This window comes from Sus scrofa, chromosome 2, assembly GCF_054392235.1.
Source record: "Sus scrofa isolate SSC_HxYL_T2T_F1_AM1 chromosome 2, Sscrofa_HxYL_maternal_Yorkshire_Landrace_v2.0, whole genome shotgun sequence".
NCBI lineage: Eukaryota > Metazoa > Chordata > Mammalia > Artiodactyla > Suidae > Sus > Sus scrofa.
This window is the reverse complement of record NC_139384.1, coordinates 97,511,941-97,526,086: the sequence shown is the minus strand read 5'-3', so window position 1 is coordinate 97,526,086 and position 14,146 is coordinate 97,511,941. Positions and strand designations below refer to the sequence as shown.

The window sequence follows — 14,146 nt, the reverse complement described above, 5'->3', positions numbered from 1 at the left end:
TTAGAGCCACACGCATGGCATATGGTAGTTCCCAGGCTAGAGGTCGAATTGGAGCTTCAGTTGCCAGCCTGCCCCACAGCCACAGCAATGCAAGATCCGAGCTGCATCTACAACCTACACCACAGCTCATGGCAGTGCTGGATCCTTAACCCACTGAGCAAGGCCAGGGATCAAACTCCCATCCTCATGGATGTTGGTCTGGTTTGTTACCTCTGAACCACGACATCAACTCCATTTTTTCACGTCTTTATTTCATTTTTGTTCTCTTGATTCTTTCTGTGCTTTTCTTTAATGTCCCTTCCTAAATTTTTATTCAACTCTTTTCTGCCAGGAGCACCTTGCGATTTAATCATGATGCCTTTTTTTTTTTTCTTTTTTGGCTATACCTGCAGCATACGGAAGTTCCTGGGCCAGAGATTGAATCTGAGCTGCAGCTGAGACCTAAGCCACAGCTATAGCAATGCTGCACCATTAGCCCAGTGTACCACAGTGGGAACACTATGCCTAGTTATTTTTTTCCCTCTCAATTTCCTTTTTTGGTTTCAGTCAATTTTTGTTTCTTCCTGATGACTTTTGTTCATATCTGTTCTCTGTTTTTCCTTTTTTGATTCATGTTCATTTTTCTTTCTTTCTTTTTTTTTTTTTTTGTCTTTTTTTTTGCTATTTCTTGGGCCGCTCCCGCGGCATATGGAGGTTCCCAGGCTAGGGGTCCAATCGGAGCTGTAGCCACCGGCCTACGCCAGAGCCACAGCAACGCAGGATCCGAGCCGCATCTGCAACCTACACCACAGCTCACGGCAACGCCGGATCGTTAACCCACTGAGCAAGGGCAGGGACCGAACCCGCAACCTCATGGTTCCTAGTCGGATTCGTTAACCACTGCGCCACGACGGGAACTCCCCATGTTCATTTTTCTGATCTTGAAATGCTTCTTTGAGAGTACTTACTTCAGTTTTGAGGTGTTGTGTTACAGTTTTCTTTTGCTTCATCACTGATTTTTTTGGTGGGTAATATTTATCAGTTGAATTTTCGTTTTCTGTTTCCATTACTTATAGATTTCCTTACATCTTTACATTTCTTTGCATAGGGTTGATGTGTTGAATTTGAGGGTATTTTGCCTGTCAGAATAGCAAAGTATGATTTTTTAATTAGATGGCTTATTTTGGGGAGGACATAGATTGGAAGGGGTGTATATCCTGAGATTACTTTTATTTGTTTTTTCTTGTAGGTCCTAAATTTCCTCTTCTCATTTCTGTTTTCTTTCACTTTTACAGTTTTTAAGGTGCTCCTTTTCATCCACCTCTTTTTTAACTTGTTTTCTTTTTGAAACTTTGCCTTCTTAAGATAACCTTATTGAATCTTATCTCCTCCTTTGAAGGCTCTTCCCTGTAATCTGCTATGATCTCCCAGGAATCATTTTTTAGTATTTTCACACTTAGGGTTCTCTCTTTCTGCTCTTGATTTTAGTTCCCTTTTATGCCCACTACCAACTCCTCTGTGCCTTGACTGTGGCAGTGTTTTCAGACTGACATAGATCTTTGTGAAGTTTTGTGATATACACATGATACAAAACTCTCCGGGATTTAGGACTTATTTTTCTACTCATACATAATTTGAAGTTTGGAGATTCTCTCTTTTTTAGTTATGCTTAAAGCTTAGATTTTCTTTTTTTTTACTTTTTCTGAATTCGGGTTAAGAGATTCTGATTTCCCTAGGTACCATTAACTTGTCTACCCAGTATTTAAATTAATTATTTTTATGAATGTTTTCTGATGATTTTTTTCTTTATATGGCTGTAATTTGTTGTAGAAAGGTTAAAAATATTCTGATATATATGTAGATATTTATGTATTTATCTTCATTATCGCTTTTTCTAGTCATATATATTAAAGGGATGCAGGTATGTTTTTTTTCCCTTCCCTGAAATAATAATGTTAGCATTGACATTTAAAATCAATAAGAATCCTAAGTCATTTTTGTTTAAGAATTTCCTAATTAAATGAACCAAGTCTAATTCATTTCCCCATTTTTAAAAGGAATTTATTGGCTGTCAGCAGGAGTATCTTGAGATCTTGATGGTGATGATGACATTGCAATTGCTGGCTGATAAAAATAAATTTGCAAGGAGTTAACATATTTAAAAACTTTTCTTCATTTGGCCTCTATTGATTTTGAGATATACCTTCTGTTGCTTTTTTTAGCCTAAAGAATGATTTTCTTGCTATTGAAATCTCAAAGAAAATTAATAATATAATTCTCATTTTAAGGAAAGGTTGAAATTGAAAGTATATAAGGTATATTAAAATATAATAGAATTGTTTTTCCCTTTTATTTGAGAAAAGACCAATATTTGCCATATAAATAATCCTTTCCCAAAAACATGTCACTATACTTATGTTAATATACCTGGAAGAACATTTAGGAGTTACTTAGATAACTGTTATCTGAAGGTATCTGTAAATTTTAAAAGGTAAAATAGAAACTTACAGTGTCCATGAAATTAAAAGGAAACATTTCATTTATACTTGATTATACCTGGTCAGTTGTTGTAAGTTTTTTAATTTCTTCATTGTTTATTCCTAGATTTTCCATTTTCCTCATATTTTATCTATTTAACATAGCCTAAATACTTTTCTTTTTTACTGAAAACCTTTCCTAACATTCAGGTGTAAACTCCTTTTTAAAATGTATAACGTTTTCTCTTATTTTTCTTTAGGTTGTAGAAATGTATATTTGTTGAGCAACTTAAGCTTTGCAATGCATCTTCTTACTTTTATTTATACCACCTCAAAAGCAGGGTGGTATTTTATTTCCTATTCCTTTCAGGTTAATTTTAAAGAAATCTTTTTGTAATATTTAACTTCCTAGTAGAAAACAGTTCCCTAGGAAAACAAATAGGTCAGTGCCTACTGAAAACCTGAGTTGTTTATTTATATTTTTTTTGATGACAAAGTTTCTTCTCCTTAATTTAGCTACAAAATGATGTTTAATGAATATATTGGGAGTTCATAGCTAAACTGTGGGGGTAAGACACCATTTTCTAAGTTATTGATTTAATGTTGGTAAAAGCTTCACTGTTGTAGGCAAAAAACACACCTCTGAATTTGTGCAGATGTTTTATTGTGATAGATCTATTATCCAGCTATTAGAAGATAAATGACTGATCTTTCCCATTTTCCATGCCTCAAGAAAATTGAAATAAGAAGGGGAATATCATTTGGGCTGTATGATTAGGAGCAGGTTGGATGGCCATTAATTTAAGAGAAGAAAATCTTGGCAGCATTGGCCAACTTATACCATATTATCAATCAAACCTTGATGCACTTCTTGTGATGACCCAGCACTCTCAGGTTTTTGCAACGTTAATTAGAATTCATGACAAAATAGATGCAAGGAAACGTTTTGTACCCTTCATAATTTTATAGAAAATTTATTGTTATTAGAGGAACCATTTGCTTAGTGTGATTTTTTTCATTACCAGCTTGTCAACTAGCATAGATAATCTGGAGAAAATATGAACTCCATAGATGGAGTGTCACTTTTGTTGATGGTTCATGTAGTTTACCTTGGAGCACAGCTAATGGCTGAAGTTCATAGCAACAGCACAGAAAAACATGGCAACCAAGGGAAGATAAATGAAGCATGTTTATTGCTTTAATATAAAAAATACATAAATGGAAAACTGCATTTGAATTTGATGAGCTCATTGCTAGTTTTGTTGGAGTGATTTATTTTTCCTCTTATATAAAAAGCTACTATTGACACAGTGAGATGGAAATTAACTGTCTGTTTTGGGGAAACCAATATTTTTGGTTTTCAAATCTAAGTAGATCATTTTATTTTAATTCTGGAAGTTTTATAGAATATTGAACATTTAATAGACCAAAATTAGCAGTTCTTCTGGCAGTGTTTAGCCTATGGTCAGTTCTTAAACCCACACAATGAAATATCTAAAATGGTCAGTTTTATTTGGTGAAGGTTCTTTTATTTACATTCTTCCTAATTATTTCTGTGTTTCCTTAAAATTCATTTGTACTTAAGTAGTTATTTTTTCCATTTTCATGTTATTTGTTAATATTTTAGAACTCTTTTGTATCTAACTCTTGTTTTAATAAATTTAATACCACATTCGGGCTGATTTTCCTTTTAATTTTTTGGTATCTAAACATATTTGAAGAAAAGAATCTCTAAGTTTAAGCAAAATAACTTGACTTTATATAGTGTATATCGTTCCTCAAATTGAAACTTTCATTGAATTCACATTTCAGTTTCATAGATTATTTTATTCTAAGTGGTATTATTTATTTTTGTACTTTATCAGCCTTACCAATTGAAAATACAAATTTTAACTAATATAAGATTGACATATATATGAAATATATATAATATGAATGTATTTCACAAATACCATATTATTCTACAGTTTAATGTCGTAAACTTAGTTGTTCTAAGAGATTTTTTAAATGACAATAATTCTGACCTTTTAGAAATATGATTATCACAGAATATAATTTTCTGAAGAATGATTTGTACAGAAGACATCAAAATGTGGAGTTGAAAACAGAAACATAACTTCCTTTCCATATCAATAGCAAACAGAAAATTATACATATAATACATTTTTATTTAGTTCACACAAATAATCAATTCTTTGCTTTTTCGATTGAGGTGCATACATGCTGGGACCAGCAGGCACCAGTACTTGGGCAGGGCTGGAGTCAATAAATGCAGCTTCACGTTTATAGTGATTGGTAATTCATAAAATCCCCACAGGACTGGAAACTTGTTTAGCATAATAGCAAGTCTATATTCTGAGCTGTTTTCTTTCAATTGTATTGTTGGTTGCATATTAATAAACTAAATGTCAGCCAAGTAGAGGGACAAACACTAAAAATATGAATATCATTGTATCTAATATTTTTCAAAAAGTACCATTTCAGTAAGTTATATTTCTATTTAATTGCTTATTTTAAGTCATTGGGGAAATTTTAGATACTAAAATGAAGATCCCTTGTGTTCAGAAAGAATATGAAATTAATTTATTTTTTCAAAACTGTATTATATTGTTGGCTAACTGCAGACATTTCAGTGGTGCATATATAGATGTGTTTGTGTATTATATATTCTGCTTAGTTTGTATCTTTATACCAAAGAAATATTAATTTCACCACTTTGCAAAAACATAATTCCAAAAACAGCATTTATGTTTCATTAACTGGTCTTGGAGAAAAGCTGCCTTTTGTTGGTAATATATTATTTCAACTTATACATGTTATTATATAAGTAATAATAATGTACTAAAACTTTAGCCAGCGTGTTTTCCTTGTAAATAAATTACATTGGTAAAAATGAACAGATTAAAATTTGTAAGATTTGAAAGTGCTTATGTACCAGCAACATTTATGAGTTCCTTACTTGTTTTAAGATAAGTTTGTTGTAGAACTGTTGTCATTCTCATTTTAAGCTAACACGATAGGGTCCTTGTTATCATACTCAATAATGAATCTTTAGATTAGAATTTAGGTAAGCTTTAAAAATGAAAACTGTGCATAATTAATAGGTCTAATCCATATATGAACAATTTACTGAAATTTAACCTGATGAAGTAAAACATAATTTCTAATACACTTCTAACACTCTAGAAAAGTATTAGTTTTTCAGACATGTTAACATTTATCAAAATTATTCTTTGAGGGAATGAATCACTCTTCAGAATTTGTAATTCAAACATGAATAATCATTTTATTGATCAAATGACTGTATACTTTACATATTGATTTACATAACACTGATTGCACCTCTGTAATGCCTGAATAGGACCCTTGATGGGAGGAAAACATTTTTTTAATGAGTTACTATTTCTTTCTTTTCTAGCTGGTAGCTGGCAGTGTTGTGATGGCTTTTGAAGAAGTATGTCCGGATAGAATAGATCTCATTCACAAGAATTACCGCAAGCTATGTAATTTACTAGTTGATGTAGAAGAGTGGGGGCAGGTTGTCATAATCCACATGCTAACTCGATATGCTCGTACACAGTTTGTCAGTCCTTGGAAAGAGGTAAGTGTTGCATATCTTACACTTATAAAGTATACTAAGAATATGGATGAGCTTTTAAAAATGTGTAAAAAAAAATGAGTGAAAATATACAGCAATCTGCATGTTTAAGGGGGACTGATTTTTTTCATGTTCTTTTGGAAAGTAGGAAACCAGTATGAATTCATGGATAATTGTTCATTGTTTTGGCAGTGATTGATGCATATTTAGTGGCATACTGTATAGACTTTTAGTATGGTGCCTGGCAAGAGGCCCTTGTTAGGAGCAGCAGCATGATACAGTATTTGCAGTAACATTGCCAAATCATGGACTTTTTTTTGTGTGTTATTAATTACTTTCACACCTTTGAGTCCCAAGCAGATACCCACTTGAAAAGTAGGTAATGTGATTCTAACATATGTGAATTTATATCTAAGATAATTTCTTACCTTTGCAGGTAAATTATTGTTGAACTTTTAAGCTACTTTTTCCTAGTTTTGTATTTCTAAACTGTATTTGTTTTCCCTTCTTTTAAGCTGGTAGAATTTTAGCAAAATTAATAATTACTTATACCTTACAGTGAAGTTATTTGTTTTCTTTGTGCAAATTAACATTAGAAACATATCATATTCTTTTTACTATATTAATAATTCAGAAAACTTTATAACTTAGTTTGCAATAGAGATCTCAGTGTATATGTAAGATTTAAGCGTTTGCTTTAACTTATTTAAAGAAATCATTAGATACTATAATAGCACTTTGATTTTTCTCTTGTAATGTTTCTTTTTTGTCCTGTTAAAAATATTACAGATTTTAAAAATACTATAGAAAGTAAAAGACCCAGTTTCTCCCAATTATGCCATTGTGGTTTGTACACAAGGCCTTGATTGAGTGTTCAGTGCTTACTGCTTTTGTTAATTAGAAGTAATATTAAAGTAAGAGAAAAATGTGCATACAATGGGAAAATGTTCATGATCCTTGCTTTAGGTGACATGTCAAGTTTTCAGGTGTTTTAAGGAGTTTAAATAGTTAAAATAGTTGTCATTGTTTTCTGTATTTACAATAGTTAGTATTAAAAAGCCTGTAAAAAAAATTTAAAAATATATCCGTATCCAGAAGATTATCTGTAATATTGATTCCATTTTAATTTTAATATTTAAAAAGTGATTGGGTTGTTAAACTTCTGTGTTTTAAATTATTCATATATAAAAGTCTTATGCAACATAGAGCTTTTAAATGATGGGAATTTTATCATTGAACAAAGTAAACTTTTGATGGTACTTTTGCTGGGCTAAGCAACTTGTCCATGCTGCAAGTGTCTTGACCCTTTCATGTCACTGGTATCTTTGACAAGGGATTTTTGTAGCTAATAGCTATCCATTTGATTTCAGTCAGTTCCTTTCCAGAATGCTATTCAGATACATTTTTTTCCTGTTGTTTACGCTTATAGGTAATTTTACATTATCTAGCTACCGTCACTATTTAGAACTTTCAATTTCACTTTCCTGTCATCATCAAATCATTTTTAATAGCTGTATGCTAGTGATCCTTGCTTTATCATTATGTAGAAATTGGGGTTTAAAAGCATATTCCCTTCTTTATCTTCTAAGAATAGACTTTAAAATCTTTCTAGTTTGTGTTCCTGTTCCTTGAATTTTATTTCATCTTATTTTACGTAAAATTCATTTTTAAGGCTACTTGCAAAGCAGGAAAGTTAAATTCTATACTACCATATAAATTTATTCTATACTTCATTCTTTTGTGTAACTCTCTAAACATTAAGTTTTACATGTAACTCTGTAAACATTAAGTTTTACAAAAATGAAATGAAGTCTGATCCTTGTCCCAGGTGCACTGGAATTGAGCTAAATTATTTCTTACCCTTGCCACTTATTTGCAAGCTGACCTTGGCATTATTGTAAATTATGCAGTTAGCAGACTAAATCTCTGGTTCCCAAATTGCAGCTCTGTCCTCAGGACTGCCACAGGAAAACAACCCGTGGAGACAGTGGTGTTCTTACCTGTGCAGGCTCTTACTACCGGTTCAGACAGAGCAGCTTCACCTTTGCTGCTGCTTTGCTTGTGATTTCCTTTGAGAAAGACTCCTTGGCTTAAAGGGAATAACGGAGGAAAACCCTTAAATAGAATGTTTGTAAGGGTTTAGCAAACTATAATCATATGTATTTTTTAAAAAAATTATAAAAGCAATTCAGACACGTAGTGAAATAAATAATTTCTTGGTTGACCCCTTAAGGGCAGTTACTGGCAACCATTTAATTTTACTTGTTTTGGTGGTTATAAATTTTACTTTGAATAATACATTGTACTTTATTTATTGATTTAAAATGATAGCATATCAGTTGACTCCAAAATAATCAAGATAACAGGCTCGTGTCTCTCTGTATATGTATGTGTTCTCTTCAGTGCCAGCAGGAAAAATTTGGAAGGGTTATCCTTTATTGTGGCATTAGAAGTAAGGGATTGTCAAAGATGTTAGATTTTGGGTACAAATAATTTTATAAGATGAAAGTTCAAGTGGATTATCATAATTTAGACTATGTCCTTACTCTTCCAGTTAACCCATCTCAGATTTTGTCTATGGCTAGCTGTAATTCTATTTTACTTTGTGAAACTTGAATGAACAGTCCAGCCAATTCTAGTCTCGAGAACTTTTTGGTAGGACGCTGTGGAGTGATTTTAACTTTAGAAGTTGACAAACTAAATCGTAAAAGAAAGTTTGACCCATACCTGGAAAAAACTTGAGTATTTGACATTTATATCTGCTTTCCTTTTTCACTTCTCATGTTGTAAAAAGCATACCATGTAGTAAAGAACTGTTAAGAGTATTATAGAATTGAAAGACAAAGTGGAATGGTACTTTAGCAGAGTTAGTGCTGAGTTGTTACCATCCTTTTTTGTCTCTTAGCCATCAGCACTTGAATGTGTTTTTTGATGGAATTAGTGGAATCAAAGGTGTTCATTCTAGCATTCCATCTCCTTTTACATACAGGCAGAAGTCGCTTGTATACATGCTATTTGAACATCATTTTATGATATAAAAAGGGCCATTTCCCTTGAAGTAAAAGGATTTATGGGTGAGAAAACTCACTAAAAAAATATATTGACTTAAAAGTAATGTAAAATAATAAACTACCCATAAATACCAAAGTCCTTAAAATCAAGGTTGCTCTTTCAAGTGCTAAGAAAATGTGAAGAGGGACGCTGTGATACTTAGCAAATTATTATTTTGGTGTAATCTCTTGTACTGTGTTTTATCTGAGATGGGGCAGTGGGAATTATTATACCCATTTTATAGATGGAGAAACTCAGGGGTATAGATTATAATGACTCACCTAAAATAATGTTGCTTATAAAAGATGGAGCCAGAAATAGAATAATCCAATACCTAGGTCAACATTCTTTCATTGTATTTTATTCCCTCATGACTTTTAAATTAAAAATATATTTTTGTGCACTTGAATAAGTTTCTGAGTGTTTGCTTACTGTGTTCTAGCCAAAGCTGTTTTTAAAGCCCCCCCATCTGCAGTTCTCAGACATTGCATTTAGCTAACAACCATAATTAAATTTGCTTTTCAAAAAGAAAAATTATGTTTCTCACTGGATTCTTTAAAACATTTGTGTTTAAATGCTTGAAGGGTAGCAAAATTGTTTTTTTGAGGAATTGAAAATTAGTAACAGTATTTTTTGAGATGAGCTGATGTACATGCTTCTGTCAGTAAGTTCTCAAATGAACACATCATATACAAACAAGCTTCTTCAGGGGCAGAAGCAATTTTTAATTTAGTTTATTTGCATCATTATAGATCAGTATTTAGGCTGTTTATATGTAAATGTATGATTTGAAGAACAATTAAGTGTTGACAAAGTAGATTGCAGTCATATCAATTGCAGTGCATTTTCCATAATTTTTCTAACTGACATATTTGATGATAAATAGTGGATGCCAAGTCAAAGCCGATTATACAGTGCACTAGGAATTCATGGGGCTGTCAGGGAGAAGACCGATTGACTTTAAATTTACATATTAATGAGAAGATTTGTTAAGAGGGTGCTTGACTATAGAAAATAACAGCGTATTTATAGGGCACGACATTTTATAAATACAGCTGATGCAGGAAAATGGAAATTAAACCTTTTAGGTTAATAAATTCAAGAGACTGCTAAAATGCATATTTGCATTTTTATTTTCTTAAATTTGCCTTACTCTTTGCAGTCCAACTGGCTTGCATTTTTATTCTAGGTCAACTTTGTATAATTTTCAAGGTATGAAAATACTTAAATGTTTTCTTTGTATCATTCAAGCCTATTATAGGAGAACACTTGAAGCATAAATGTAAATCTCCAAAGTTGTTTTTGTAGATGTAATGGGTTTTTAGAAATAAATTGTTATAAAACACCAAGTACATTTTAAGAGCGATTAAAAAAAAACTTTAGTGGCATTAATTACAAACTAAAGTAAAACTCTTGTCACTGGACCTGACAGTATTTTTAATTTTATGAATCTAGCTCTTTAAAGTTGAACTTTCTGTAGCAGACAATGGTTTTGCAAGAATTATCAAAATGTTTTACTTAAGTCATGTGGGACTTAAAAATCTGTTATGTTCACCGTTACTTTTTATGTATGCGTCCAGGTAATGTAATTTGGTGGAAGTACGTATGCCATTTTGAAGTTGGAAGTGATGAATTTACTTTTCTTCCTTTCACTGTATCTGTACTGCAACTATAAAACCTTATATAGGTATAAATAAGTTCCAGGTTTACAGTTTTGTATGAAGTATTTTTAAGATAAGTTTCTTAAGTATTTCAAGGGTAGCTGTAAAATAAGAATTTATGAGGACACAAAATTCATATACATAGTTCTTGATTAGTAATTTTCTGCAAGTACGAAGTTTCAAAATTCCACATCCAGTTACTAGTAAGGAAAAAAAATTAATGTATTGGGGAAATTAAAAAAAAAAAAAAATTCCACATCCAAGTCCTGTTTTAGAAGACCTTGGTGACAGAGATTATTTTTCATTGTTTAATTTTCGTTATAGATTAGTTTTTATGAAATAAATTTTGTATTTTGTTTTACTAGTGGACTGTTTTTAATCTTATTATTCTGTGAAATTTTTAAAAATCAGAGTAATGTAGAGTTGTAGAATCTGTGCTTTATCATGCAGATAAAGTTGTTTGTTCACTCTTTTAGACTATGATAAAGGGTTCAAAATGCAGTTTAATGGGAAACTAGGGACCATGTGCATATATTAAAATGAGGTCTCTTCTCTCCGTTGGTTATGAAGCATTTATCCTAAAGATCATTTATTCTTTTTCTTATTTAGAATTTTTTTTGATTTTTAAACTCAAGTAGTTTCTTTTCTAAAGAAGCATTTAAAATTTTGTCCAAGTAAAATACATACGGTTAAAAAAAAAGTTAAATAATACTACAAGGTTTACAAGAAACATTTTCTTTCTTTCTTTTTTTTTGTCTTTTGTCTTTTTAGGGCTGCGCCCGCGACATATGAAAGTTCCCAGGCCAGGGGTCCAATTGGAGTTACAGCTGCTAGCCTACACCACAGCCACAGCAACACCAGATCCGAGCCTCATCTTTGGCCTACGCCACAGCTCATGGCAATGCCGGATCCTTAACCCACTGAGGTCAGGAATCAAACCCACAACCCCATGGTTCCTAGCCAGATTCATTTCTTCTGAGCCACAATGGGAACTCCAAGAAACATTTTCCTACTCTACATTTTGCCTTGCCTGAATTAGCTACCTCAGTTCTTTTAGACTTTTGTGTATGTGTGTGCCTTTAACTTTATCCATTTCTAAGTAATATACATATATTGCCATTTCTTGATTTATCAGTTTTAGATATTACATATTGACTTCCATGTAACTGGAAGAATTTGGCATATAAATGGAGAATTTGACATTCGTCTAATGTATTACCATATGCTTCTACTTTCCTTGTTCTAGCTTTGCAATATAATTATATTGTAGTTTTTCAACCAATACTTATTACTCATTTAATTATGACTTTATGACTTTTATTTATGCTGCATAGTAACATTTTCCTCTCCTTTCTTGTAGAATTTAAATTCTTCCTGGAATCAAAAATTGCCTCATTTTAAATTTGCCTAGTTTGTCATGTTGCTATTACAAAGCACTCCAAATTCTCCATCAGAATAGTAAATCTTCTCAAAATATGACATTATATGCAGTAGTTGCTTACCTCATATCAGTTCTCTCAACTCCTCTTTTTAAATAACAGAATCCTGTTTTTTGTTCAGAGTGTTGATCTCTCCATTTAAAAATAACCAACTTCTGCTGATTCCCTTGGAGTCAGAAATGGCTATATGACCCAGTTGTAGAAATTGAGATATATGTATAAAATACTCTGGCTGAGATTCTGAGAAAGCTGTTATTTTTCTGATGGTTACTTTAGATGTATATTTTTTTACTCTTTGCCTTTTTTCTTTGTTTCTTCTTGGAATACATGTGTGATGATTAGCGGTACAGCAGCCATTTTTGCAGGCATGAAGATGAAGCCACACTCTGGACGTGGATGATACTGGGAAAAAAAAAAAAAGTTCTCCTTGTGGATAACTTGATATGGTCCTAACCAGTACAGTTGTCATTTATCCAGTATGCCAATAGCTTCATACTCTTCCAGGAGACATTTTCCTGGAGGCTTTACCCATCTGTTCTACTCTGATTGCTTGCTAGGCTTGCTACACAGCTGTTACTGTAGAACTGAAATTCTTCTCTTTTCCGTCTTAAATTCTCTCTCAGGTCTTCTCCTACTTCTTTTTAGGTCTTTGTGGTTTGATGGAGCAAATCCTCCAGGATCTTCTTAAGAATGGGTAGCTGAGAGATAAAATTTTGAGACTTGCAGTGTCACTCTCACACTTGATATTTTTGCCTATACTCTTGGATCGGTATTCTCTTAGATCTTAATATGTTTCAAATATCTTGTTACACTTACACTTGACTTCTTGGCTGGATATATTACCGTTCACCTTTTGGAGCTCTGTAGCCAGATTTTTCTTTTTTTGCAGGTAACGATTTGTTTGGTTTTTTTTTTTTTTGGTACTTTCAAAAATCTGTTCTTTTTTGTTTGTTTTTTTCTTAAAATTTTTTGAAGATTAGTGAGGTTGCATGTCTATAGATCATTCTTCATGCTCTGCATATTCACTTCCTCTATTTTAGGGAATTGTCTTTTATGTTTGAATTTTTTTATTTGATGTTCAATTTTTTTTAACTCCATTTGTCAATAATATGCTTTAGGAATATCAGTTATTCTACTTTATAATCTTTGTCTACTCTGTCATCTCTAAAAAATTGCCTTAATGTTTATCTTTTTTTTTTTTCTTTAGAACCTCACCCACAGCACGTGGAAGTTCCCAGGCTGGGGGTCGAATCAGAGCTGCAGCTCCAGCCTATGCCACAGTCAAGCAATGCCAGATCCAACCCGCATCTTCGACCTACACTCCAGCTTGCAACAATGCCAGATCTTTTAACTGACTGAATGAGGCCAGGGGTTGAATCAACATCCTAATGGGTACTAGTTGGATTTTTAACCTACTGAGCTACAATGGGAACGCCCAGTGTTTATCTTTTTATTTGCATTTATCTTATCTCCAGTCTTCATCAGTGATTTCATTTTCAGTGCTATAATCTGTTATTTATAATTTGTATTTAATTTGGTAATGGTACTACTTTGATCTTTAAGTTTATTCAGATTTCAGTCTTTTTTTATTTTTTATTTTTTTAAATTATGGTTGATTTACGTTGTTGTGCCAGTTTCTGCTTAACAGGAAAATGGCTCAGTTCATACACATATATACATTCTTTTTTGTGTATTGTTTTCCAGATTTTAATCTTATATTTCCTTCATTCTATGGTTGTATCATTTCATGTTTGAACATGTGGTTATTTTGAGTTCATGTTTTAGTAATTTGCTGGAGAACTTTCTTTTGATATATGGAGGATTTTTTTTCCAGAATGATTTCTTTGTCTTTTGCATGTTTTTCTTTTTTTCCTTTTATACTGTGAATATGTTGCAGAGTTATTTCGCTCTTTTCATGTTCCAAATACTTGGTCAGTGCTG

General features: G+C 32.2%; 1 protein-coding gene across 5 annotated transcripts in view; it reads left to right on the top strand.

Moving 5' to 3' along the window:
• AP3B1 (adaptor related protein complex 3 subunit beta 1) overlaps window positions 1-14,146 on the top strand; it is a 267,807-nt gene that overhangs the window by 82,521 nt on the left and 171,140 nt on the right. For all 5 annotated transcript variants that reach the window (XR_014834747.1, XR_014834745.1, XR_014834746.1 and 2 more), the window contains 1 exon segment: window positions 5,875-6,057. Coding sequence is in view for 2 of the 5 variants with exons in the window: in XM_021076471.2 (XP_020932130.2) it covers window positions 5,875-6,057 (183 nt within the window). In the remaining 3 variants the exon portion in view is untranslated.